Source organism: Ornithorhynchus anatinus, chromosome 4, assembly GCF_004115215.2.
Source record: "Ornithorhynchus anatinus isolate Pmale09 chromosome 4, mOrnAna1.pri.v4, whole genome shotgun sequence".
NCBI lineage: Eukaryota > Metazoa > Chordata > Mammalia > Monotremata > Ornithorhynchidae > Ornithorhynchus > Ornithorhynchus anatinus.
In genome coordinates this window covers 26229630-26254725 of record NC_041731.1, presented here as the reverse complement: position 1 = coordinate 26254725, position 25096 = coordinate 26229630, and the positions used below count along the sequence as shown (strand labels likewise).

At 43.6% G+C, this 25096-nt stretch overlaps 1 protein-coding gene across 1 annotated transcript; it reads right to left on the bottom strand.

The window, feature by feature from the left end:
• Positions 1–504: 504 nt before the first annotated feature.
• Positions 505–25096, bottom strand: TNFSF8 (TNF superfamily member 8). Its single transcript, XM_001508003.5, has 4 exons — positions 24659–25096; positions 16622–16670; positions 4553–4624; positions 505–2997 (listed from the first exon to the last, which is right to left on the bottom strand). Exons 1-4 carry the CDS (start codon positions 24851–24853, stop codon positions 2600–2602), a joined length of 714 nt encoding a protein of 237 aa, XP_001508053.2. The 5' UTR covers positions 24854–25096; the 3' UTR covers positions 505–2599.

The following is a 25096-nucleotide window of genomic DNA, read 5'->3' as shown; positions in this document are numbered from 1 at the left end:
TACCTCAATCTCGCCTTCCTCACTGCTGACCTCTATCCTACATCCTGCCTCTGGCCTGGAATGCCCTCCCTCTCGTATCCAACAGACAATTTCTTTCTCCCACTAGAAAGCTTATTAAAGGTACATCTCCTCCAAGAGGCCTTCCCTGAGGGCCTTCCAAGCCCTCATTTTTTTTTCTTCCACTCCTTTCAGCATTGCCCTGCTTAGCTCCCTTTATTCATCCTGCCCCCAGCCCCACAGCACTTATGCACATATCCATAATTTATTTATATTAATGTCTATCTCCCCCTCTAGACTGTAAGCTCATTGTAGGCTGGGAATGTGTCTGTTATGTTGTTGTATTCTCCCAACCTCTCAGTGCAGTGCTCTGCACCCAAGTACCCAGTAAATACAATTGATTGATTGGCGAAGAATCTGTTCTGCTCCTAATTTCCTAAACCACATCTTGGGCCATTAAGAAGAACTCAACCCCCTCAACAAATGCAGAAATCAGCTGCCACTTTCTACAGTGTAGACACAAACAGTAGTTTACTTTATTAAGGAAAAAAGTGACAGGCAAAAGCAGCTATCTCATCACTTTATCAGCTGTCGGTAAGTAGTGCACATCAGTGGTGAAGATAGAAATGTACTGTGAGAATACTTGGTGAGGAGCAGAGGAGGCTGGGAGATCACTTCCTGTGGCAGGCCAGCCCGAGAGAATGTATATTTTGGGCTTGGTTAGCAAGTCCCTTGGGGAATACTATTAACCAGGTGAAGTTGAAAGCCAATTCCACAAGCCAGACAAGTTTTAGCCAATCCATCTGGGAAGTTTGTTCAAAATGTGACTCGTCTTACTATGTGTGGACTTTGATCTAGACAGTGTTCTTCCAGAAATGCTTGGGAAGAACTTAATCAATAGTACTGATTGTTCCTCAAACAGTGGATGTTTACAGAGGTAGCTCTATAAGGTCAAGCTTGGTTTCCATGATAATTAAATTCAAGGAAGGGAAAAAAATGACTGAAACCCAATCCAAAATGGTCCCTGGTTCCATTAGGTACTGATGTTGAAAAAGCAAACTGATCCTTTTTCCTTACTGAAGTCAACAAAAGTTTGTCATGAGTTATGAGTGTAGGGAAGAGTTTCAGGTCCAGAGGTTTTCTCTAGCCTTTAGGTCAGAGCCTTTGACCTCTTCTGAGTTTTGCCAATGGAAGCTTTCTAATCACTAGGCTCTAGTTAGACATTTAAGGGGCTCTACATAAATTCATTCCACGATTCAACTCTTCTTTGCCTCCACTCAATAAGGAAAACAGAATGGTGTTATGGTGTAGGAATGCCTTTCATTGCTCTGGGGATGATATTCAATCACAGCCACCATGCGGGCAAAACCAACCCTTCTGGTCATGTGCTATCAAGCAGTTGCCAGCAGGAGCCTCAGAAGGGCAGGAGAGAGTTGCTGGGTAGAGGGTGTTGACCACAAGACAATGGCATTGACTCACCCCTGCAGCCATGAACCCTGGAAGTAGTTCATTCAATCGTGTTTATTGAGCACTTACCATGTGCAGAGCACTGAACTAAGTGCTTGGAATGTACAGTTGGGCAACAGATAGAGAAAATCCCTGCCCAACAAGTGGCTTAGACAGGGAGGTATCAGGGGGCTCTCACTTGGACAAGTGGCCATCCCCAATCTCTATGACTGCATTTCACTCTTCTATAGGACTGTGCTAATTTCTTCTTTTCTTTCTCCACCTCCTGCTCCCTCTCCTCTCCTCCATCATCACCATCTCCACCACCATCATTCTCCATCTTCCTCCTCATATATTTCTATACCCACTGAGGTATGCATCCTGCGCTAGAGGCTTTGGATACTTTGTGGCAGAGAGCAGATAAATGTTTGCCTAGGTAAATATTTGATTCAGTGTCAGTCCTAGTAGGAATAAATACAGAGCTTTCCTATACATCCAGGTAGCCTTGCCTTTGTTTCTCATTTTAAATATGTTCACCCATAAGAATATCTTAAATACAATAAGACTATCTGATATGGGCAGTATTAATCCTACTTCTTCAAGGCTAGACAATTATAGGTGGGGAAATGCATTTTACCTGCTGGGCCACTGTTTTTTTTTTTCCCCATTATGGTGTAGGGAGCGAAACCTGAGAACTTTTACCCTCATTTTCAGACCTGGTGAGGGGCTGCTGGTTGTCATAAGCCAGGGAAGTATTCAGGAGCTGGCCCACAATCCACTTGAAAGTATCTTGATGTGAGGCCTTGCCCCCCGCACTACACTTTGCTTGATGTATTTTGGTGAGTCTTGATTTTTGTCTGCTTCCAGCGCCAACATCTGGGGAGAGTCATTCCTGCATGACTGGAGTCCTTCCTTCTTCCTTTCTGAGAGACAATTCCACTATGTCCACTGGGTCATCTCAGCACCCCCAACTGGTCCCCTGATTAATTTGGTAGGTTGGCATATAAGTTCTACAGTGTTTTGGATTTCAAACTTGGTATTATGGTCTCTGGCTGAAAAAAAATGCATTTTTGCTCCCTGATTCAATAGAAAGGTACATCAGTTTAGACAATGCCCCCTAGGAGTGACGGCATCTCTTGGCAGTTTGTGGGATCTCTCAGTCTGAACTGTATTTGAAGGTTCCAAACACGTTGTCACGAGGAAGATCATTTGTATTCACATACTGGAACTTATTAACCTGGATGGATACAGTGTTGTTGGCCTTTAGGTCTCCCAGAAGGAATTGGAAGAGGTCTTGGAAGATACCCTTAGTTCGTAGATTTGATTCACACAGAGTAACCAGTGTTTGTTTCTTGACTTCATCATTAATGAGAAGCTCCACCTTTAGGTCAAAGGGATCCTTGGGGCACTCGGGCACAAAGAAGTGTAGATGGCAGTAGATGAAATATAAACCAGGGGACTGAATCACCAGATTCCCATTGTTATATTCTATTCCATTGAGGTGGCCGCTATCCTGATTCCAGGTGAGTTTAGAGCTGTTTATTTGCTTGGATACTGGAAAGAGACAGAGGAAGTAACTGTAATTCTTATGCACAGAACCACCTTGAAAATTTAACAAAGGGTTCAATCCAACAAACCAGGAGTCAAGTCATTTAATCAGTAGTACATAATGAATTCTTACTGGATGCAGAGCATTTTACTTAGAGCTAGGGAGAATTCAGTACAGTTAGAAGACATGCTCCCTTCCCTCCAGGAGCTTACATCAGAACGTTTGGTGCCATTTCAGTCAAACACATTTGGATGAAAAACTCTGCAGAAAACCAACTTGCCCTTTTCAGAGAAGCAAAATTGCATCACACACTTGTCCTCAACATTATGTCCACTCTCTTCTCCCATTAGTTTATAAATTCCTTGAGGACGGGACACACCTTGATTTGTATATACCCCAGGGGCCTGGCCTAGGGCTTCCCACCCAGTGAGTGAACAGTCAACCCTGGAGATTCTGGTCTGTAGTTTGTGTAAATCCCACAGACGGGAAATTATTCAAGCTAACTTTTCAATAAAAATATCTTGGAAGGCAATAATAAAAACTAGTGCCCTTAAGTCTTTGCCACCCATGTCACTCAAATATTTTTCAGGTTCCCTTCTAGGCCTGTATACCTCTCAGTATATTCTGGGTGGTTTAGCTGTGAAGCTCCTAAGCACTTTGAAACTCACCTCAACTCCACAGCACTTATGTGCACATCATTTTATACACTATTTACCCTACCTGTAATTTATTTTAATGACTGTCTTCCCCTGAAGATTGCAAGCTCTTTGTGGACAAGGATTGTGTCTCAAGCTCTAACAACAAAGCGTTCAATAAATACTAAGAGATTGCTTAGTTCTTCAGTTAGAAACCTTCACTACTGATGATCTAGTCCCAGCAGGCATGCCCCTTCTTGTGGAGAAGAGACTAGAACTCGGGTCTCCTGATTTTCGGAACTGGGCTCTGTTAGTCCATCGTATTTATTGAGCACTTATGTGTGCAGAGCACTGTACTAAGCACTTGGGAAAGTACAGTACAACAACAAACAGACACATTCCCTGCCCGCAATGAGATTATGATCTAGAAGTTGGTTCAGGCTTTCACTGGACAATCCCAAGCTAGACTAGAACTCTACCATGGGACCAAGGCCCAACTGATATTCCTGACAAATACTCCATCCCCCTAGCATTTGTTTTACTATAGTTCCACTCATATATTTATTCTTTTTTTGCTTACTTTTCTTACCTGTTCTGTCTTTATTTTTAATCCTGTCCCCGCAGTATTTATCTGACCATTTGCCCCAGTAGGATGTAAGCTCCTTGAGGGCTTTGGCTTTTAATGTATATTTCCAAGTGTGAAGCACAGTGTTCTGCACACAGTAGGCACATAACTAATATTGTGCTGATTCTCTGTTTTTCTTGATTTAGGACTTGAATGCTATTCTTGACTTGGGCACATACTCGAGTGTATACACAGTTACTATCGATAGCTAAAGTGAGAATATATGCTCAAAGATAGAAGAAAAGAATCAGAATTTACTGAAAATTCATAAAGCTTGGGTAGTTGGTCCCCATTACTGACCTTCTAGGTATGCTGATGACTCATTAAATGGAGCCCTTTTTAGAATCTTTAAGTGGTCCTCTGAACAATTTCCTGAAAACAAAAACAAAACAAACAATGTTGAAAGTTGCTTCTACTTTCGAAGTTGGAGGTAGAGATTCTGTTCCTGAGGTCGTTTTGCTTTCCAACCTGGGGCCAGAGGTAATTTATTTTCTTATTTTAGGGGGAAGTAAAATTATTTTTCCTCTGTCCCTTGCTCCTGGAACTCCCCACCTCACCTCAATTAGCCAAACCTCATGCCCTCACCCCATATTTAAAGTCCTCCTAAAATCCCACCTCTTTCAATCAGCCTTTCCTGAAGAAGGCTCAGTTTTGTGAAACTTACCAACCTTTCAACTGCCTCTTGAACTTAACTATTTATTTATTTTGACCCATGGGGTTTGTGTGTTTGTATGTGTTTGATCATTTAATTTTTATTTAGTCTAAGTTCATTGTTTGTAAATATTCTATGAGAAGCAGCATGGCCCAGTGCATAGAACACAGGCCTGGAAGTCAGAAGGACCTGGGTTCTAATTTTGGCTTTGCTACATGTCTGCTGTGTCAGCTTGGGCAAGTCACTTAATTTATCTGTGCTTCAGTTAACTCATCTATGAAATGGAGATAATGCCCTTTCCACTAGACCATGCTGCTTCTCTGTTGTGTTGTATTGCCCTCAAGCACTTAGTACAGTGCTCTGCACACAGTAAGCATTCAGTAAATGCCAGTGATGGATTCTTCTAACTTCTTCCTAACACTCTACCACAGCTGGATTTCAAGCCCTAACAGAGGCAGGAGGAAATCTTCCTAAACAGTGGATCTGGCAATAAAGACTAGCTCTTTGAACTGGGTAGTCAGGATCAGCAAAGAAATAATCAGTAAATACCTTATTCTGATTTGAAGGACTTGAACTTGAACTTGAACTTGTCAAGCCCAGCAGACCCTCCAGGCTTATTTTTGGACAATTGTGTGCTTTAGTAAGCACTAAAGGAGCCCATAAGGCTGGCATCTCACCACCAACATGGGCCAACAAAGACCTTAGCAACTTTGAGACAAGCATCTGCCAGGTCATGATGCTGGGGAGGGGGATAAGGGAGGGTACAGATATCTTAGCTCTAACCAATTCCATCTCTTCCTGTGTCTTTCTCGCTTTTAAGGGCCCCATATATTCCCTGCTGTTTCTGCAGTCACTGATAAAGGCGCATTGCTTAATTTACACCCTGAACTAGTACATCTGTATTTTCTGTGGTCCTGGGCTGTTTCGGGTGGGTTACTCAAAGTAAAGTGGGTAGTTCCCTCTGCTGCTGGAAAGGAGGTACTACAGGGCTACGAACATTGCCCATTGTTTTTGAATACAAGTTCCTTAGTACTTCAATCAGTGTTACTAACTTAATGTTTATTCTATATACAGCACTACTAAACTCTTGAGGGTGTACAGTGCAAAAGAGTAGACAAGATTCCGATTCCTGCCAAGGAATTCTTGGCAAGGAGCTCGCAGTGCTTGGCTGAAATTTACCCTTCCTGAGAAGCAGCATGGCTCAGTGGAAAGAGCCCGGGGTTGGGAGTCAGAGGTCATGGGTTCTAATCCCGGCTCTGCCGCTTGTCAGCTGTGTGACTTTGGGCAAGTCACTTAACTTCTCTGTACCTCAGTGACCTCATCTGTAAAATGGGGATTAAGACTGTGAGCCCCATGTGGGACAACCTCATGACCTTGTACCCCCTAGTGCTTAGAACAGTGCTTGGCACATAGTAAGTGCTTAACACATGGCATTATTATTTATTATTTATTTATATTATCATCATCACCATTATTATTATAGTATTTGTTGATTGATGAATGGGAATTATTGAGTGCTGTGTGCAGAGCACTATATTAAGTGCTTGGGAGAGTACAATAGAGTTGGTAGACATATTCTCTGCCCACAACAAGCTTAACAGTCTCATTTTTTATGGCATTTGTTAAGCACGTGCTGTGTCAAACACTGCTCTAAGTGCTGGGATTAATACAAATCAATTAGGTAGGACACAGTCCCTGTCCCACATGGAACTCATAGTTTCTCCAAGAGTGGAGAGGAGTCGACCTGTCCTATAATCTTTCCTCCCTCTGAATCTCGTCTCTATCCAGGACTGAATTTGGCTGCAAAAGAGAATGGTAGAAAAGCTGGCAGTAGCCAGTGCTAAGGAAAACGTGTGGCCTAGTGGGAAGAGTCTGGGCCTGGGAGCCAGAGGACTTGGGTTCTAATCCTCAGCTCTGTCACTTATCTGCTGTCTGACCTTGGACAGATCACTGTTACTTCTGTGGGCCTTAGTTAATTCATCTGGAAAATGGGAATTAAGACTGTGAGCCCCATGAAGGACAGGGAATGTGTCCTACCCGATTTTCTTGTATCTACCCCAATGCTTAGTACAGTGACTCTCACAGAGTAAACACTTAACCAATTTAATTAAAAAAAAAAAGTTCTCTCTTTAAAGATAACACTCTTCAGAGCTTTTGGCACCTTCATCACTGTGCTTACACTTGCCCTTTTTCATACAGTCCCCCTCTTCAAAGTCTGACTAGATGGTGATAAAGATGGAAAGCTACACAGATCAGCAAATGCCACCTAGACTTAGAGAACTCTCTAATTTCCAGAACCCCTCCACTGGAACCGTGGGATTGCAGATAGCCTCTTAGGGCAAGGCTGAACCTACAAGACAATGCATATCAGCAAGCCCAAACTCGCCTTTCTTTTGGCAGTTTTTTTCTATACATATGTTACATGGTGACATCAGTTGCATTTCTGAGAAAACCAAGGATGGAAAAAAATTGACTCTCTAAACATTAGCATTTCCTGAGCTCAAATTACCATATCTATTTTTAACTCGGTTTAGCTTTTGTATTTATGATTTGCAGCAGTAACTGCCTTGATTATAGAACTTGAGGAAAAAATATCCTTGTGGCTGGCCAGGTCAGCAGAGGAAGGTATAGTTTTTGATAGGTAAGTTCTTCCTTCTTATGTTTCCCAGGGCCAACCCAACCCTCGCTGTCAACAATTTCAAGAGAACAGTAAGTGAACAGGGGTCATGTTTCTGGAATTGCATCACACCACCGATCCCCTCTTAGAAACCATCTGGGAATCTTGGTGTGAGCTTGCTGATAATAATAATAATAATGTTGGTATTTGTTAAGCGCTTACTATGTGCAGAGCACTGTTCTAAGTGCTGGGGTAGACACAAGGGAATCAGGTTGTCCCATGTGGGGCTCACAGTCTTAATTCCCATTTTACAGATGAGGTAACTGAGGCACAGAGAAGTTAAGTGACTTGCCCACAGTTACACAGCTGACAAGTGGCGGAGCAGGGATTCGAACCCATGACCTCTGACTCCAAAGCCCGTGCTCTTTCCACTGAACCACGCTGCTTCTCTGCTGATCTGATTGTTCAATAGGATTTTGGACTTCCCCTCTTCCCTGCTCTGCTACCTGTTGATAGATTCCCAGAGCAGCTCAGAACACAACCAGTTTCCAGTGAGGGAAGGCAAAGGTATGACACTACCACCATTCCTGGGCATCAGTTGTCATTCACATACACTTCTAGACCAATCAGAAATTACATGGGACAATGCAGCTACTCTGCCCATGGCCTAGAGCTGCCTGGGATAATTCTGTGGGTTTGAAGCCAGTTCCCAAATATTGAAACATTATTTACATGTTCCTTTTGCTCTCAATTGGAGTGACGAAAGATCCAGCCACCGTTTTATATGAAGAATCAGGTGCCTTGGGGTAGTCTGGCATATTTAGATTTACTTTGCCTTGTTGTTGGAAAAGGAATGACAGTTGTTTTTTTAAAACCTGGGAAAGATAAATTGACTAAGGCCTTTATTTCCCTGTCTGGCCTACCCTCTGCATTGACTGAACTTAGATAAGCAGCGTGACCTAGTGGATAGAGCACAGGACTGGAAGTCAGAAGGATCTGGGTGCCAATCCCAGTTCTGTCACTTGTCTGCCGTGTGACTTTGGGCAAGTCACTTCATTTCTCTGGGACTCAGTTCCCTCATCTGCCAAATGGAGATTAATACTGTGAGCCCCATGTGGGGTATGGAATATGTCCAACCTGATAGTATGTCCAACCTGATTATCTTGTACCTACCCCAGTGCTTAGTACAATGCCTGGCACATGGTAAGTGCTTAATAAATACCAATAACGACAACAACAATTTGTATGTGTACACCTTAAGCACTTTGATACTCATCCCAACCCCACAATACTTAAGTAAATATTCTTATACTCTACTATTTCCCCTATCCCTACAATATTTTAGTGTTTGTCTCCCCCTATAAACTGCAAGCTCCTTATGGGCAGGGATCCACATCTACCATCTGTTATATTTTCCCAAGAGCTTAGTACAATGCTCTACACTCTGTAAGTGTTTAGTAAATACCACTGATTGATTGAAAGCATTCCAACATTCGTGCACTTCTCCCAGGGCTTAGTACTGGACCTGTCACTGAGTATGATGTCAGGATGGACAGATGACCCTTGGTTCTGAGACTTAGCGATCAAGAACCTGAACAAGAGAATGCATTAGAATGCTAGGAGTCTGCTCAGTGCTTCTCATACTCTCCCATCCCTGCCAGTCATGTGCCTTCTGAGGCGTGGATAATAATAATAATTGTGGCATTTGTTAAGAACTTCCTATGTGCCAGGTACTGAGCTAAGCACTGGGGTGGATACAAGCAAATCAGGTCGGACACAGTCCCTATCCCACGTGGGGCCCACGGTCTCAATCCCCATTTTACAGATGAGGTAACTGAGATACAGAGAAGTGAAGTGGCTTGCCAAGATTACATAGCAGACAAGTGGTGAAACAGGGATTAGAACCCATGACCTTCTGATTCCCAGGCCAATTCTCTATCCATAATGCTGGCGATCAGTGAGGCAGTGGGCAGGGGCACAGCACACTGTGAGGAATATACAATCGTTTTTTTCATGCAGGACTCATTGGTGGCTGAAATGAACACAGCATAGATACTGTGACACAGATATCGTGCCCACAGACTGTCATGATCTGGCAGTCTTGTCAGCCGCTGAAGTCTTTGCTGCCCAAGTTGGTAATTTCTCAGCATTTCTGCTAGGTGTGGCCAATTTGCTGAACACCCTGCATTGTTCTTAGAGAAACAGCATAGCCTAGTGGAAAGAGCATGGGCCTATGAGTCAGAGAACCTGGGTTCTAGTTCCGACTCCACAATTTGTCATCTATGTGACCTTGGGTAAGTCACTTAACTTCTGCGTTTATAAAATGGGGACATGGTGCATGAACTGTGTCCTACCTGATGATCGTGAATCATCCCCAGAACTTAGTATGGTGCTTGGCATGTAGTAAGCACTTAACAAAATCACAAGAAAAAAAAAAAGCCCTCCATCAATGATGGCAGGATAAGAACCCAGGTCTCTTGATTCCCAGAGTGGTGCTCTTCCCTACAGTCAGGTAATCACAGAGTAAGCATTCAGAAAAAAAGAAAGAAATTCAACTCCAACAGTACAAATGGTGGGATAGGCTAAATGGGGAAAGAACCAAGTACACTCCTTGCCACTTAAAAATCAAGGAATAATCCAACAAATATCTAGGTTTCCCATCACCAAGTGTTGAGTGCTGTGTCAGAGAGGACTACTCCTCTTAAGTGCACTAAGGCTGATGACCAGGGTTCTAATCCTGTAACTCTACTGTGTGACTTCAGAAAATGCCACAGCTTCTCTGTGCCTGTTTCCTTACCTGTAAAAAAGGGATTAAATCCTCATCCCTCCAACTAAGCCTATGAGCACCATGTGGGAGAGTAACTGTGTCTAACCTTGTTATTTTGAATCTACCGCAGTGCTTAGTACAGTGCTTGGCAAGTAGTAAGTGCCTCACAAAAAACACAGTTATTACTAAAGCTGAATTCTGGCTTGGCTCAGAGGAGCAAAAAGACCTCCTGCAGCACCATGATGACTGCTGAAAGTGGCTTTAAAATGGCTTTAAATATGTTTAAAATTACTTTAAATGACATTTGAAATGCTTTTAAATGTCAGAACAGCACCTGGATTGAGTCTGAACTTCACATTCTACGTGGAGAATTTAAGCTAGTCAAATCCCCTTTAATGCCTCCTCCCAGTTAGCACGAGTGAAGTCTCCTGCCTCTGGGAATAGCTGGCTCAGTGCCAGTCAACCTCCCTCATGGCAGAAACCTGTGGACACAAAGTCTCAATAGGGAAGAAGGGAATTGCTTGTCATACTACCCTCAGACCTCAGCAGTCCCTCCCCAGGATTGGAAGACACACAAAACCAGAGTGGTTATATTTTCTCAATATTCAGCTCCTAGGATGCCTGGTATGGGTGATCAGAGAATAAGAGAGTAACAGCATGGCCCATTGGATAGAGCACGGGTCTGGGAGTCAGATGGACTTGGGTTCTAATCTTGACTCTTCCTCTTGTCTGCTGTGTGACCTTGGACAAGTCACTTCACTTCTCTGTGCCTCAGTTGCCTCCTCTGTAAAATGTGAATTAATACTGTTAGTCCCCCATGGAGCATGGACTATGTCTAACCTGATTATTTATCTACCCCATTGCTTAGTATAGTATCTGACACATAGTAAACACTTATCGAAAGCCATTAAAAAATGGTGCCTGTAGGAAAAAAAAATGGAATATAACTTTCCATTTGAGATGCAAGGAAAAGACTGAATGAAGAAAGCACTGACATTTTATAGTACAGACTGTCCTCAGCTGTAGCCCATTGGCTGACTTGCAGGGCTGCATTACTGAATCCTGAAGAGAGATTTAAGGCTGTTTTGTAAATAAGCGTGACATTTATCTCGGAACTCAGCCCTTTGGAAATGCCAATTCAGGGTTTCAGAGCCATTCTCTGTACCCTGTCCATTTTGCTGGTCAGTAGCGACTCTGACTCTGAGAACACACTAGAACACAGGCTGGCCTGGTCTCTATAGAAAGGGAAAATCCCAGTACAAGATACATTAGAGAGCCTTTCCAGTAACATCTCTTTTCATTGTGCACTATGAAATGTGTAGGGGAAGATTGGGCCCAGAGTGAGGAACATTTTGGGGAGCCTATCCCTACTTTGAAATGTCACTTTGAAAGTGAAGTGTGAAAGAGACTGGATCCTACAAAATGACTTTACACACTAAAAATGATACTGCTTTCCTCCTTTTCCTTTCACTAGTATATGTGCTAGCATTTTGAGACGCATTCTAGAAAGGGAGTGTCTACCAGGTTTCCTGTCCAATGGGCCACTCTTCTACCAACTGTGATTAGTTTCATTGCTTCATTTTGCTTTGCACAAGCTTTCAGCCCAGTGGTGCATTTTGACTGGGATCCAAAGAGTTGAAAGTGAGCCAGACCTGCCTTGCAAGGTAATTCCCAAACTCTTGGGAGCCAAACAAGTCAGGGCAAGTTGAGAGAGCCCCAGATTTGAGAAGATGGAATAATCTGTGACTAAATCCAGTTCTCTTTTCTTGGTTGGTCTTTTTTCATGGTATTTAAGTACTCACTATGTGCCAGGCACTGTACTTAGCAATGAAGTAGGTACAAGCTAATCAGGTTGGATTCAGTCCATGTCCACATGCCGCTCACAGTCTTAATCCCCATTTCACAGATGAGTAACTGAGGCCCAGAGAAGTGAAATGAATTGCTCAGTGTCACACAGCAGACAAGTGGAGGAACTGGAATTAGAAGAAAGGTCCTTCTGACTCCCAGGCCAATGCTATATCCATTGGATGCTTCCCAGCTTTTGCTGGGAAAGGGAAATTTGTCTACCCTAGGTTGGAGTCTTCAGAAAGAAATTTTCACATTTTTCAAATGCCATCCTGATGCTGCTTGCACCCCTCTAGACTGTAAACTCCTTGTGATAATGTGATAATGGGAGATGGTGGGGTGAAGGTGGGGGTGGGGGGGGGATTGGGAAATGAGAGTGAGGCTTATACAGACAGCTTCTGAAGTGTTAGAAAACAAGGTTGAAGGAGCTATGTCGAGATGGGTATGGTTATGACTTGTCTCTGACCTTCCGGCTCCGAGCAGTGCTGGAAGCAAGCTGGAAATGTCCTGAACTTGGTTCTGCCACTTGCCTATTGTGTGACCTTGGGCAAGTCATTTAACTTCTCTCTGCCTAAGATACCTCATCTGTAAAATGGGGATGAAGACAGTGAGCCCCTTGTGTGGCATGAACTGTGTTCAACTTGATTATCCCAGAATGGCCAAGGGGCTGGGGTGAGGGGGGCACTGTCATGATGATCTGGTTAGAATTTTTTAATTTTTACCATCAGCCTTGTGCCTCCTAGGAAAGAAGCTCGTCTCTCCTTCCCCTGCTTCTGGGTTATGACCACCTGAAGATCCAGTGGGATATATGCACTGGGAGCATTTGACACAGTGAACTAGTCCCTGATAGAATGACTCTCTGCCTTGGGAGTCCTATCTAGCATGAAGTTGAGACTTGGTAGTTAGTCAAGAAATCTGGGCTGACCTTTTGTTCTGTTTCAGCTGGTTTGGCCATATTAATTCATCAGGGACATTTGTGGAGACCCTATTTTGTGTTGAGAGCTAATTACATGGGAGGGTACCCCAGAAGGATCTTATTATAATCTATTAAGACTGCTATATATTTATACAGATTGTTTTTATAGATGCCAACTCCATTGGTCGCTATCCACGTGTACAGTTGGAATAATTATGGTATTGGTTAAGTGCTTACTTTGTGCCAAGAAGCACTGGGGTAGATTCAAGCAAAGCGGGTTGGACAGAGTTCCTATCCCAAATTCAGCTTGCAGTCTTAATCCCCATTTTACAGATGAGAACTGAGACACAGAGAAGTTAAGTGACTTTCCCAAGGCCACATAGGCAGGTGGCAGTGCCAGAATTAAAAATGAGGTCCTTCTGACTCCCAGATCTAACCATTAAGCCATACTGCTTCTCTAAGGAGAGAAGACATTATTTTCAAACTAGAGAAGCAGTGTTGCCATGTGGAAAGAGCACAGGTTTGGGAGTCAGAAGGACCTGGGTTCTAATCCCATCTCTGCCACTTGCCTGCTGTGTGACTTCAGGCAAGTCACTTAACTTCTCTGCACATCAGCTCCTCCATCTGCTAAATGGGGATTCAATGCCTTTTCTCCCTCCTACTTAAGCTGTGAACCCCATGTGGGACCTGATGACCTTCTATCAACCCGGTGCTTAGTACAGTACCTGGCACATGGTAAGTGCATAACAAATACGCCTATTATCATTATTACACTCAACCATTGGTGCTGTACTCACAGCCTCAACTACTCCAGGGATCTAACATCTGAGAGTTTCTGAGAAGGGCTGAAAAGACCACAAATTGAGATTTTCTGATCTGTTAGCTGCTTTTAAAAGACCTTCCTGCTCCTCCCAAGACCTACCTCATCTGGTCTACTTTTCCCTCCTCTAGATCCCCACCAGACCCCCTGTCCACTTTCTGCCCCCCAATTTCCAGTGGCTGTCTTACTCAAAAAATTTCCTGGGAGTCACTCCTGGAGAAGGGGTTGGGGAAGGGAATTCTAGCAATGGTTTTCTGCCACAATCCAGCTATAGACAAGGAGGTCATATTTATTTCTGGGCAGAAAATTCGGTCCCAAGGTAGATAAACCAACTCCAGAAGCATCATGGCTGAGTGGAAAGAGCATGGACTGGGAAGTCAGAGGATCTGAGTTCTAATCTTGTCTCCACCATTTGCCTGCTGAGTGACCTTGGCAGATCACTTAATTTCTCTCTGCCTCAGTTACCTCATCTCTAAAATGGGGATTAAGACTGTAAGTCCTAAGTAGGACAAGGACTTTGTCCAACTAAATTGTCTTGTAACTACCCTGACACTTAATACAGTGCCTGGCACATAGTAAACTCTTTAACGAATACCATGGAAAATAACAACTCTGTTGCCCCCTAGTGGACTACAATACTGAATGCCCAGATTTCCCTGACCATCTGCTATCAGAAGAAAACTGTGTGGCCTTGGGGAGAATCTAACCCTGTAGATTTGCCTGCTGATTTGAGATTTTAGTATGATGAGTCCTGGGGGTGGTTCCTGTTGGGCATTTAAAAGTCCTTTCACTGTCTATTGGCTTCTGCTTTTTGTGGTTTCCTGTAACGGAGTTTCACCATGCTGGAGGCTGCAATGTTTGCAGGCAGAAAAAAACCCCAACAGGCAGAGGCATTTGACCTTGGCCAGCTGGTTCCAAGTACTGTGTGGACTGCAGAGTGAATCAACCAAGGGGCCCCTTCCTTTGGGCAGTGTGCCAGGCAGTGGGTGTAGATTGAGGAATGCCAGCAGAGCTAGTTACATGTCCTGCACCCTGGTAAATCCTCCGTACCCATCAGATTAGCGGAGAATCCTGTTATCCCCTCGTCTGAAAGTAACCTTCAGGTGAAACCTGAAATCAGGTGAAACCCCTATGATTTCATTAGACGGGTGGAGAAGGAGGAGCCTCACATGCTCTCTGTTGCCTTTTATTCATTTCCCTCTGGACCCTTTAAGAGCATGTGTGGGGGGCCTAGCCTGCCCCTGTCCTGTCTGGAGACAAACAGGACTTCCTAGGCAGATGCTAGCTTGTCCCCTAGACTGTAATCTCACTGTGAGCAGGGAAAGTGTCTGCTTATTGTAATATTGTAATCTCCCAAGGAGTTAGTAGCTGAGAAGCAGCGTGGCGCAGTGGAAAGAGCACGGGCTTTGGAGTCAGGGCTCATGAGTTCGAATCCCAGCTCTGCCACTTGTCAGCTGTGTGACTGTGGGCAAGTCACTTAACTTCTCTGTGCCTCAGTTCCCTCATCTGTAAAATGGGGATTAAGACTGTGAGCCCCACGTGGGACAACCTGATTCCCCTGTGTCTACCCCAGCGCTTAGAACAGTGCTCTGCACATAGTAAGCGCTTAACAAATACCAACATTATTATTATTAGTACAGTGCTCTGCACACAGTAAGAGCTCAATAAATACAGCTGACTGACTGCCTGACATATGCTTGAATTCCTAAAAGTAGGGGGAGAGCTGGTGAAAGGAGATGATAATAGCTGGTTAAAGGTTACAGGCTCTGGCAGACATACGTGAACTTCTTCACTGGGTCATATTTGTGAGCATGGTGCTAGGAAACTTTGCTCCGTGAAGAGTTCCAGGGTTAGAGCATTGGGTTGCTGCTTTTAACCTACTGGTCTGAAAGACCAAAGTGGTTTTTGGTTGAAGCTCCTTCCCTAAGAACAAGTAATTCACTCCAGAAATTCTCTCAGAGAAATGAGAGTATATGTAAAGGTGCATGGTGTGCATGTTTTTATGGTATGTGTATGTGTGTGTGTGCATGCACATGTGTGCATGTGCACCTGCAAGAAAAGTAGGGACTAGAGAGAGATAGGGAATTAAATTTGACAGACTCTAGAAGCATCTGATTCCTCTCATCTCTCCCTGGAAGATACTCTTTTCCTGACTTTCAGGAACACTGGAGGAAGGGGCAAGACTGGGGGACTAGAGAGAGTTGACAGAGGTGCCGTTTAATGGCCAAGAGAACCCTTAGCACCTCTTCCAACCACAATCTTTTATCCCACTTTCTTTGGCCTCTGACATGGCTTAGTGGATAGAAGCAACATGGCTTAGTGGATAGAGCATGGGCCTTGGAGTCAGAAGGACCTGGGTTCTAATCCCCACTCTTCCAAGGTCTTCTGTGTGACCTTGGACAAGTCACTTAAATTCTGGGCCTCAGTTACTTCATCTGCAAAATGGGGATTAAGAGTGTGAGCCAAATGTGGGACAGGGACTGTGTCCAACCTGATTAACTCGTATCTACCCCAGTGCTTAGAACAGCGCTTGGCATATAGTAAGCACTTAAGTACTATATTTATTATAATTACTGACCTCCACTGTCAAGACCCAGATCATCTTTTGGGGCAGTGGAAGTTACCTAACTGGAACCTCTGTTCTCCAAAGGGGCATGGGCTCCTCAGTTTAAGATCTCTTGGCCCCTAATCCCCTCACACAAGGCAGGGCCTAATTTGGGTTCTAGGCTTAACCTTAGTTTCAAGGTCTTACCTCCTGTGAGGGTGAGGGGAAACTTGCCAGGTGACTCTGGAATGGATTCCTGCAAAAAGAAATGGAAGGAGTGAGGATAACATTCCTCCATCAGGTTACACACACGTTACAGAATGAGTTTGGACACCTGGAACAGGAGGGGTGGAACACTTTTCTTCTTTGAGGAGCAACTTCAGAGTAACTAAGCATGTTCCTGCAGGGACTCTGAGGATCCATGTGTCCTTGGCTTTAGAGGACAATCAGCTAAATGTCTACCAACTCTATTAATACCTCTACTCTCCCAAGTGATTAGCACAGTGTTCTTCGAACAGTAAGTGCTGAATAAATATGATTGATTGTAGTTAAGGGGAGAGACTCCAGCATACAGATAACCAGATTTCCTCAGCCAGACACACACAGATTTCTGTTGTGTTTGAAACTCCCAGGTAGAATGTAAGCTCCCAGAAAGCAGGGATCATGTTTTCTCCAACTGCTGTACTCTTCCAAGCATTTATTAAATTGTTCTGCACCCAGGTTTTCCATCAGTACTCCTGATTGATCTGGCTGGGAAATGGAGAGTTTGTTGAGAGGGCTTGTTCAGTGATCTATAGAGTTCAGAATTCATTAAGGAAGTTAAAGGCAGGTTGTCTTGGTGGAAAGGATACGGGACTGTATATTAGAATACTGGAGTCTGAAACCCAGCTCTGCCACTGAGCGGCTATGTAACCTTGAGCAAATAATGTAACTTCTCTGGGTCTCAGTTTCCCATTTTTAAATGGAGTTCAGATTTGATCTGCTTATTACTACTACCTCCACCATCCCCCTCCACCCCTGGGTTGTTTGCTCTGTTAGGCACAAGGACTGTATCTGATGTGATGTTCTTATATTCACACCACTGCTTAGCACATTAGTGGCTCATAACTAGCATGAAATAATTACAGTAGATACCTGACTGAGCATACACATGTCCCTGACCCAGTTTGGAATGATTTAGATATCTGGTGCTGCCTAGTGGAAAGAGCACTGACTAGGTAGTCAGAGGTCTTGCCAGTTCTTCCACTATGTGACCTTGGGCAAGTTACTTAGCGTCCATGGGTCTCAGTTATCTGTTAAATGGGGATAAAATAACTGTTTTCCCTCCTGATTAAGCAGTGAGCCCCATGTGGGACAGACACTGTGTCCAACCTGATTATCTTGCATCTAGTCCAGTGCTTAGTACATAGTAGGCACTTAAAAAACACCACAATCATTATCAGTTAGTCAAAGAAATTGAGGCACATGCAATATTGCGGCTGACACATAGTCATAGGCAAGAGGCAAACGTTGTTAGAGTAAATCCAAGCTGAAGATGTAAGAGCTGTGAGCTCTTGGAATCTGAAAAAAATGAGAATGTAGAGAGGCAAGAACCTCTGCCTGGTGACTGGGAAGTCAGTGGTTGAGGTAAAATCGAGGTAAAATCCAGCTCTCCCAGTTGCCCTGATAGACCACATTGTTTCTCTTTGACAGCGGTAAATGGGTAACCACAACTTAGGTGAGTCTGAGAGAGACAGCTTCCTTCTAAGGAAGCTTTCGGCAGTGGAATAGTGAACAGCGGCGATTTGGCCTTTGCTAATTAATAGAACTGGGACAGGCACTTCATAGCTACTTGAATGAGCCTCCCAACCCCGAATGGCTTTGATAGGTAGAGTGATGCCTTGCTGCTTTAATTGAAACATATCCAGACCTGAGACAAGTTTGGTTTGCCTGTTATGAATGACGTTGGTCTATAATATGAATATGTGGTCTCACAACTGCCTACAAACTATATAGGAAAACCTGACACTACAAAAATCCCCCCTTCATGCTCCCTTTTAGGAAAAAACAAATGCAACTTCTCAGAATTTAACAGGAAAAGTTAATTTTGTAGGAATTAAATCAGTTAAGTGGGGAGGTGCGAACTTTCAGGGAAAGACCCAAGTCAGCCCTATTCTCCCCTCTGTGTTCTGACCATGCTGGCTCCACCCCTCAAGTCACACTCTTTGTCTGCTCTAGGATAGCCTTATAGTCGCCTGATGCAGCTCTGTAGTCGCCTAATCCCTTGCTAGGGGCAAAGCGAGAACCTGTGGTGTGGTCTGCCTTCTGCTGGGGATAGGAGTGTGCCATCTGAAGTTGGAGGCTCTAGCAGAGTCTTATTGGCTCGTAAACCATCCACAATAGAAGTTGATTCTGGTGGCAGAGTAGAATGCCATTCTCCTGTCTCCTGGTGGCATTCTGCACTTGATGCTGCTGAGCTAATAGCTTATAGAGTTCAACTCTATTTCTGCCAGAAGAAAGGCGATATTATTACAGAGAATGTCATGCAAAGGAAGAAGAGCATATCTTACTGCAGTTGGGGTTTTTGACCATAACCCCAGTGGCTCAGGTTCATAAGGACTCTCCAAACCCTTCTTTTTCTGGACTACTGAATTAAACAATGTGAAAGGGAAGCAGGGAAGGAAAGAACAGTACAACCAGGGACAGGAGGGAGCCAGAGCCCAAGGCAAGCTGACATCTTTCTCCCCCTCCACTCCACATCCAGGCCAATGTCAACCCAGCTGAGTCATTACTGATAATGATGTTGATGATGATAATAATAATGGTAATAATAATGCTATTTGGTAAGCACTTACTATAGATCAAATATTGAGGTAGACACACGATAATTAGGTTGGACATAGTCTCTGTCCCCACATGGGAGCTCACAGTTTAAGAAGCGGGGAACAGGTTTTGAATCCTCATTTTACTGATGAGGAAACTAAGGCACAGATAAGTTAAGTGACTATCCAAGGTCACACAGCAAGAAAGCAAGCAAGGAAGTGGCAGATTAGAAACTAGGCCATTGGATTCCTAAGTTTGTGCTCTAGGTTGTGCTCCTCACTTAGGAAAGTCTGTGGTCAATGCGTTTCTGTTCTGAGAAAGTAAGAGGCCAGTTCTCTCCACCAGGCTCATGCGAACGGAGCTTCAGGGTGGGAAAAGGGCCTGGAGATTGGCTTAGAACCCATTCCAACTACACACCCACCAGGGGGCGCCCCGTACCCTAAAGAGTCTGGTACCTTGGCTTAGAAATGGGGTTCAGGACTAGCAAGCCTCCCAGGTTCTCCCAGGCAGACTCTAGTGGAGCACTGTATTTATTGTTTTCCACGGGGTTTTAAGGCAAAAAAAAAAGCTTAAAGAGGGATTTCCTTGATAATTATGTATAGTTCATGTCTGGTTCTGTGCTGGGTCAGCGTTAATTGTGAGCCTACTCCTCCTGGATTGAAATGCTTCTGTGATTTTTCTGAATTTACAAAGAGTTTTTTTTAAAATTAGTATTTGTTAAGCAGCTTACTATATGCCAGGGGCCGTACTAAGTGCTGTCGTAGATAGAAGCTAATCAGGTTTTATGCAGTCATATCTCACATGGAACTCACAGTGTTAATCCCCATTTGACAGATGAGGTAACTGAAGCCCAGAGAAGTGGAATGACTGGTTCAAGGTCACATAGCAGACAAGTTGTGGAGTCAGAATTAGAATCCAGGTCCTTTTGATTCCCAGACTTGTACTCCATCCACTAGACCACAATGTTTCCAGGGTTCTTATCACATAGGGTCTCCAGATGTTGCTTAGGGCAGCCCATTGTCTCCATCAAAACTATCCCCAAAGTACTATCCCCAAAGAGTTAGATGGTTGGGACTGTTGTTCTTCAAGATCTCCAGGATGGGAAGTCTTATAAGTCTCTTCACTACTCTTACTCTGCTCTAGTAGGAAGCCCTTCCTAAAAGTTTCTCCCATTTCCTTTTGACCTGGAAACCATTCCTCCATACTGCTACATTTTGGTTAGGTAAATGAAAACAGCATAATGTTACTATTGTCCTCTAACTCACCTTCTCCCTCTCTCCCTCTCTCCTCCCTCCTCTTTCCCACTACCCCCAAACACACATGCATATTGGCTGGTACTGTTAATTGGTATTTTTAATTTTGTCTTAAAGACCTAAGGGGAAGATTTTTCTTCTCACTGGTCTTTATTGCCATTCCAACTCGGGCCTTCTCCAGAAGGATCAACTCTGGACATGGACACTGTTCTCTGAGAAAAAATGTCAGAGAAGCAGCATGGCCTAGTGGATAGAACATGGGCCTGAGAATCAGAAGGATCTATGTTCTAATCCCAGCTCTGCCATTTGACTTCTGTTTGACACTGGGCAAGTCACTTAACTTCTCTGTGTCTCAGTTACCCCATCTGTAAAATGGGGATTAAGACTGTGATCCCTAATGATGATGATGGTATATGTTAAGCACTTACTATGTGCAAAGCACTGTTCTAAGCTCTGGGGGGGCGGGGAATACAAGGTGATTAGGTTGTCCCACGTGGGGCTCACAGTCTTAATCCCCATTTTACAGATGAAGTAACTGAGGCACAGAGAAGTTAAGTGATTTGCCCAAAGTCACACAGTTTACAAGCGGTGGAGCCGGGATTAGAACCCATGATCTCTGACTCCCAAGCCCTTGCTCTTTCCACTGTGCCATGCTGCTTCTCCTATTAGTACAGGGACTGTGTCCAGCCCAGTTACCTTGTATCCACTCCAGCGCTTCTTACAGTACTTGGCACAGAATAAATACTTAACAAATACTACTATTATTATTATTATTGTTATTGATAAGCCTTGCTCATTGCCATTGCGACTAATATGGACAGTGAAATCAAGATCTAGAGAATGTGCAGAATTTGCTTTATTTTCTTCCCAATACACATCTATTCTAGATAAACACAGTATTTATAGGAGAAGGAGATATTATTGTCTTGGATTGAATTTAGCTAAGAGTTAAGATTTCCAATCACTGATGTGTTACCTAGCAAAATACTAGTTCAGTGCTCTAAATGGTCATCTCCAAGAGTGGATATGGCTGAATGGTAGCATTTACTGCGAACCAGTTTCATGCGATGTACTGTGTGAACTGCTTATGAAGTATAGAGCAATGAAGTGTCAAATTTCCTGCCCCAAGGGAACTTAAACTCTAATGATGGAGATGAACATACAAATATTTACAACTAGAATGGTCAAAACCAAATAAGTTGAGCAGGAATATATACATGAGAGCTACAGAGGATGTATACAAGTGCTGGATTTGGCTCAGAGGATGATGAGGATCAGAATCCTGGCAAATAAATTTGGGAAAGGTTGTTGGGAGAGGTGAGATTTTAGGATGGGTTTTGAAGTGGAAAGAGAGAATCTAGGGGAGAAAAATTAGGGGCTCAGAGGCCAGTTTAATTATCCTTACTCCAAAAAGATGCTTCACTGTTCGTGAGAGAAGGGAATCTTCTCCTGTATTCTTCCTCTTATTCTCTCTGCAGCAGGACCAAGGAGAAGAGGTGAAGCTCAGGATCAATGCTTTCTCCTATGTGTAAGCATCCCTTCTGAACCTTGAGGGACTCTAGAATATTGTCTACATTTGAGGTTGGTCTAGAAGCAGCATGACCTTTCCGAGACAGGATTGAGAGTCAGGAGACCAGGGTTCCTGTCCCAGCTCTGCCCCTTGGTTACTGTTTGACTTTGGGCAATTCATTTAACTGCTTTAGTCTTCAACTTCCTCAGATGTAGAAAGGGAATCAAATATCTGTTCTCTCCTTAATTGTGAGCCCCATTTGAGACTGGGACTGTTTCTGATCACACTGTAGCAATTTCAGTGCTTAGCACAGTGCTTGACTCATAATAAATTCTGAACAAGTGCCAAAGTTATTATCATTATTATTATTATTAATGGTTTGAATTAGCTCTTTCTCCAGTGTTGCATAGCCTGTGCCCCAAGTTCTCAGCCTGAGGCCTCAAGCTCAACTCCGGGAATAAAATCAAAGCATCTTTCAATATGATACTGCACTAAGGAAACCAACTGCTCTTGCTCATACTGCATATTCAGTCAATTGCTTATATTTATGGAGTGCTCACTGTGTGCAGGACACTACTAAGCACTTGGTAGAGTATGCTATAACCATATAACAGAGTTGGTTGACATGTTTCCTACCCACAATGAGCTTGCAATCTAGAGGGGACACGCAGATGATAGTTAAAGAGAGGGGAGTACATAGGAGAAGCAAGGCTAAGAGAGAAGCAGATTTTAAAGGAACTTCTGCCATCATTCAGAAATTGCAGTCTAAAAATGAGCCAAGTGATCTAATATGGGTTTCAGCTGGGCTGAGAATTTGACTTTGTTGCACCGGAATGGGAACTTTCCACTCGTGGAGAATCAGAGGGAAACTGGGAAATGTTTGAGTTTCTCAGAAATGAAAATCAAAGGAAAAATACTCAAAAAAGACAAAGCCCAATGAGGATCATTTGCTGAGTTATTTCGGGCTTAGAATCTTGTCATTTCACAACTTCAACTTTCTTGCTCACAGCTTTTCTGCCAGCGCCAAAGAAGTAATTTACCTGAGAAGAGCTTCTTTGGCACAATTGCAATTCCTTTGAGGTCACTGTGACACCAAAAACCTCTGAAAAGAACCCTTGTAGTGGGCCTTCCATAATAAATGCTCTCATTTTGAGAAATGGAAGCAAAGGTTCTCCAGAAATAAACAGGAGTTTTTGTGTTGGATAATTGCTGTGAAGAGTGGGGTTTGGCAAACAGACTGATCCATTCTGCTTTTTTAGTCATGATTTTCAATGACTTTTGAATGGGCCAGTTTGGGAAGGAAATCTGATGCAGAAAATACCTCTGCTGTCAACTCTTGGACCATTGGGAGGGAATTTCTAAAAGCTTTTAACCACTTGTAGAATCCAGACCTTATACAATACACACACCCATGTACAGATTGTGCATGGTTAAGAGCTGATGAGTTTAGGATCAGCTCTCTTCTTGGCAAAACAGACCCTCTCACCTCAACTGTAGTTCTGCTATTAGTACTGTTCTGAACACAAGCACTCTGGGAGAGAAATCATCATAAAGCAACTGTGACCTAGACCATTAGTTTATAGTCATCCCTTTTAGCTTTCAGGAATCGGTAACCACTGAGAGCTTCCTTCACCTTTCCTTGCAGTCAGTGGAAAGAGGCTCAAGTAGATTATTCAAGTGACTTTGTATCCCATAAAGCACAGAGTTGAAACAAACCACACTAGGAGGAAACCTTGAGAAGGTAGGTTCTCATGAATGGACTTGCAACTTTTGCTGTTTGAGAGGCAGTAACAGGTAGTAGTATGCACATTTTCATCCAAGCTTAGACCATTACTACTTTTACCCAGCCCCCATGCTACTCCGAAAGATCACTCCCCCAAAGCCTCCTTCCTCCTGCCCCATCTCTTTGAGTCTACCCCTCCTTCCTTCTTGCAGTTCTTGTTTCTTTCTCTTCCTTGAGAGTTAAAGCCACACTCAGATTTAGCACTAGATGGGGACTCAGCATATATTCTGAACATTCTAGACAGGAGTACACAGTCCCTGCCAAAAGGGGTTTTGGTTGCTCACTAACCTTTCTCTCTCTTGTTTCCTTCTTCTCTGCCTTGGATTGAGTGCCAGAGCATTTTAATATTGATAATACTTGTATTCAAGTACTTAACACATGCCAAGCACTGTATTAAGTGCTAGGGTAAATACATGATAATCGGGTTGTACACAGTTCATGTCCCAAATGGGGCTAACAGTCTAAGTAGCAGACAGAACTGTTATTGAGTCCTCACTTTGCAGATGAGAAAAATGAGTCAAGGAGAAGTTAAATGACTCTCCCAAGGCGACACAGCAGGCAACTGAAGACTCTGGATTAGAACCCAGGCTCTCTGACTCCCAAGTCCATGCTCTTTCCACTAGGTTACGCTGCTAGCTCATTGCACCCCTAACTTCATGAATCTGAACTTTACAACGTCCAGCTTCCAAGGTTGTCTTTAAGACTTGAAAGCATTTTGTTCAGGGTTCCACCCAATAAAGTTGATGAGCTCTCTTTTCCCCACCATCCTTCTGCCACCCCCCCCCCCCAACACACACTTAAACCATTTATTTGATTTGGAGGAGTAGCCCTCTAGGGAGAACAACAGAAAAAAGAAAGAAAAGGAAGGGGAGGGGAAAAAGTCAGAATTGACTTACCGTCCTCTGAACTACTAAGACCATTATGGTTGACACAGCAATGACGAGACACAAGGATAGGGTGGCTGTGGTGAAATAGAAATACGTTCGGCTAGTGCCTCTGAGCTGGCTGGTAACAGTGCCTTCAGACATATTCGTGGCTGCTTCATTAGAACCATCCACTTTGAGGAGTGTTTGCTGTGGTGGAGAGTACATTCTTTATATAGTCCTCTCTGCATCACACCTTATCTCCCTAGATCTGATTCACATTCACAACCCATCTCTGTTCCAACCAGGATTTTCCCCCTTCATCCTGGATCATGTGATCTGGAAAAAAAGCTTCACCGTCTGTCGTATGAAGTAATACTTCTCCGGGGGCGTGAAGCAAAAGGCAGCAGTCGAGAGGAGAGAGAAATTCATTTTCTTGCCAAGGATTTTGCTGCAGAGGTCCTGTGAGCT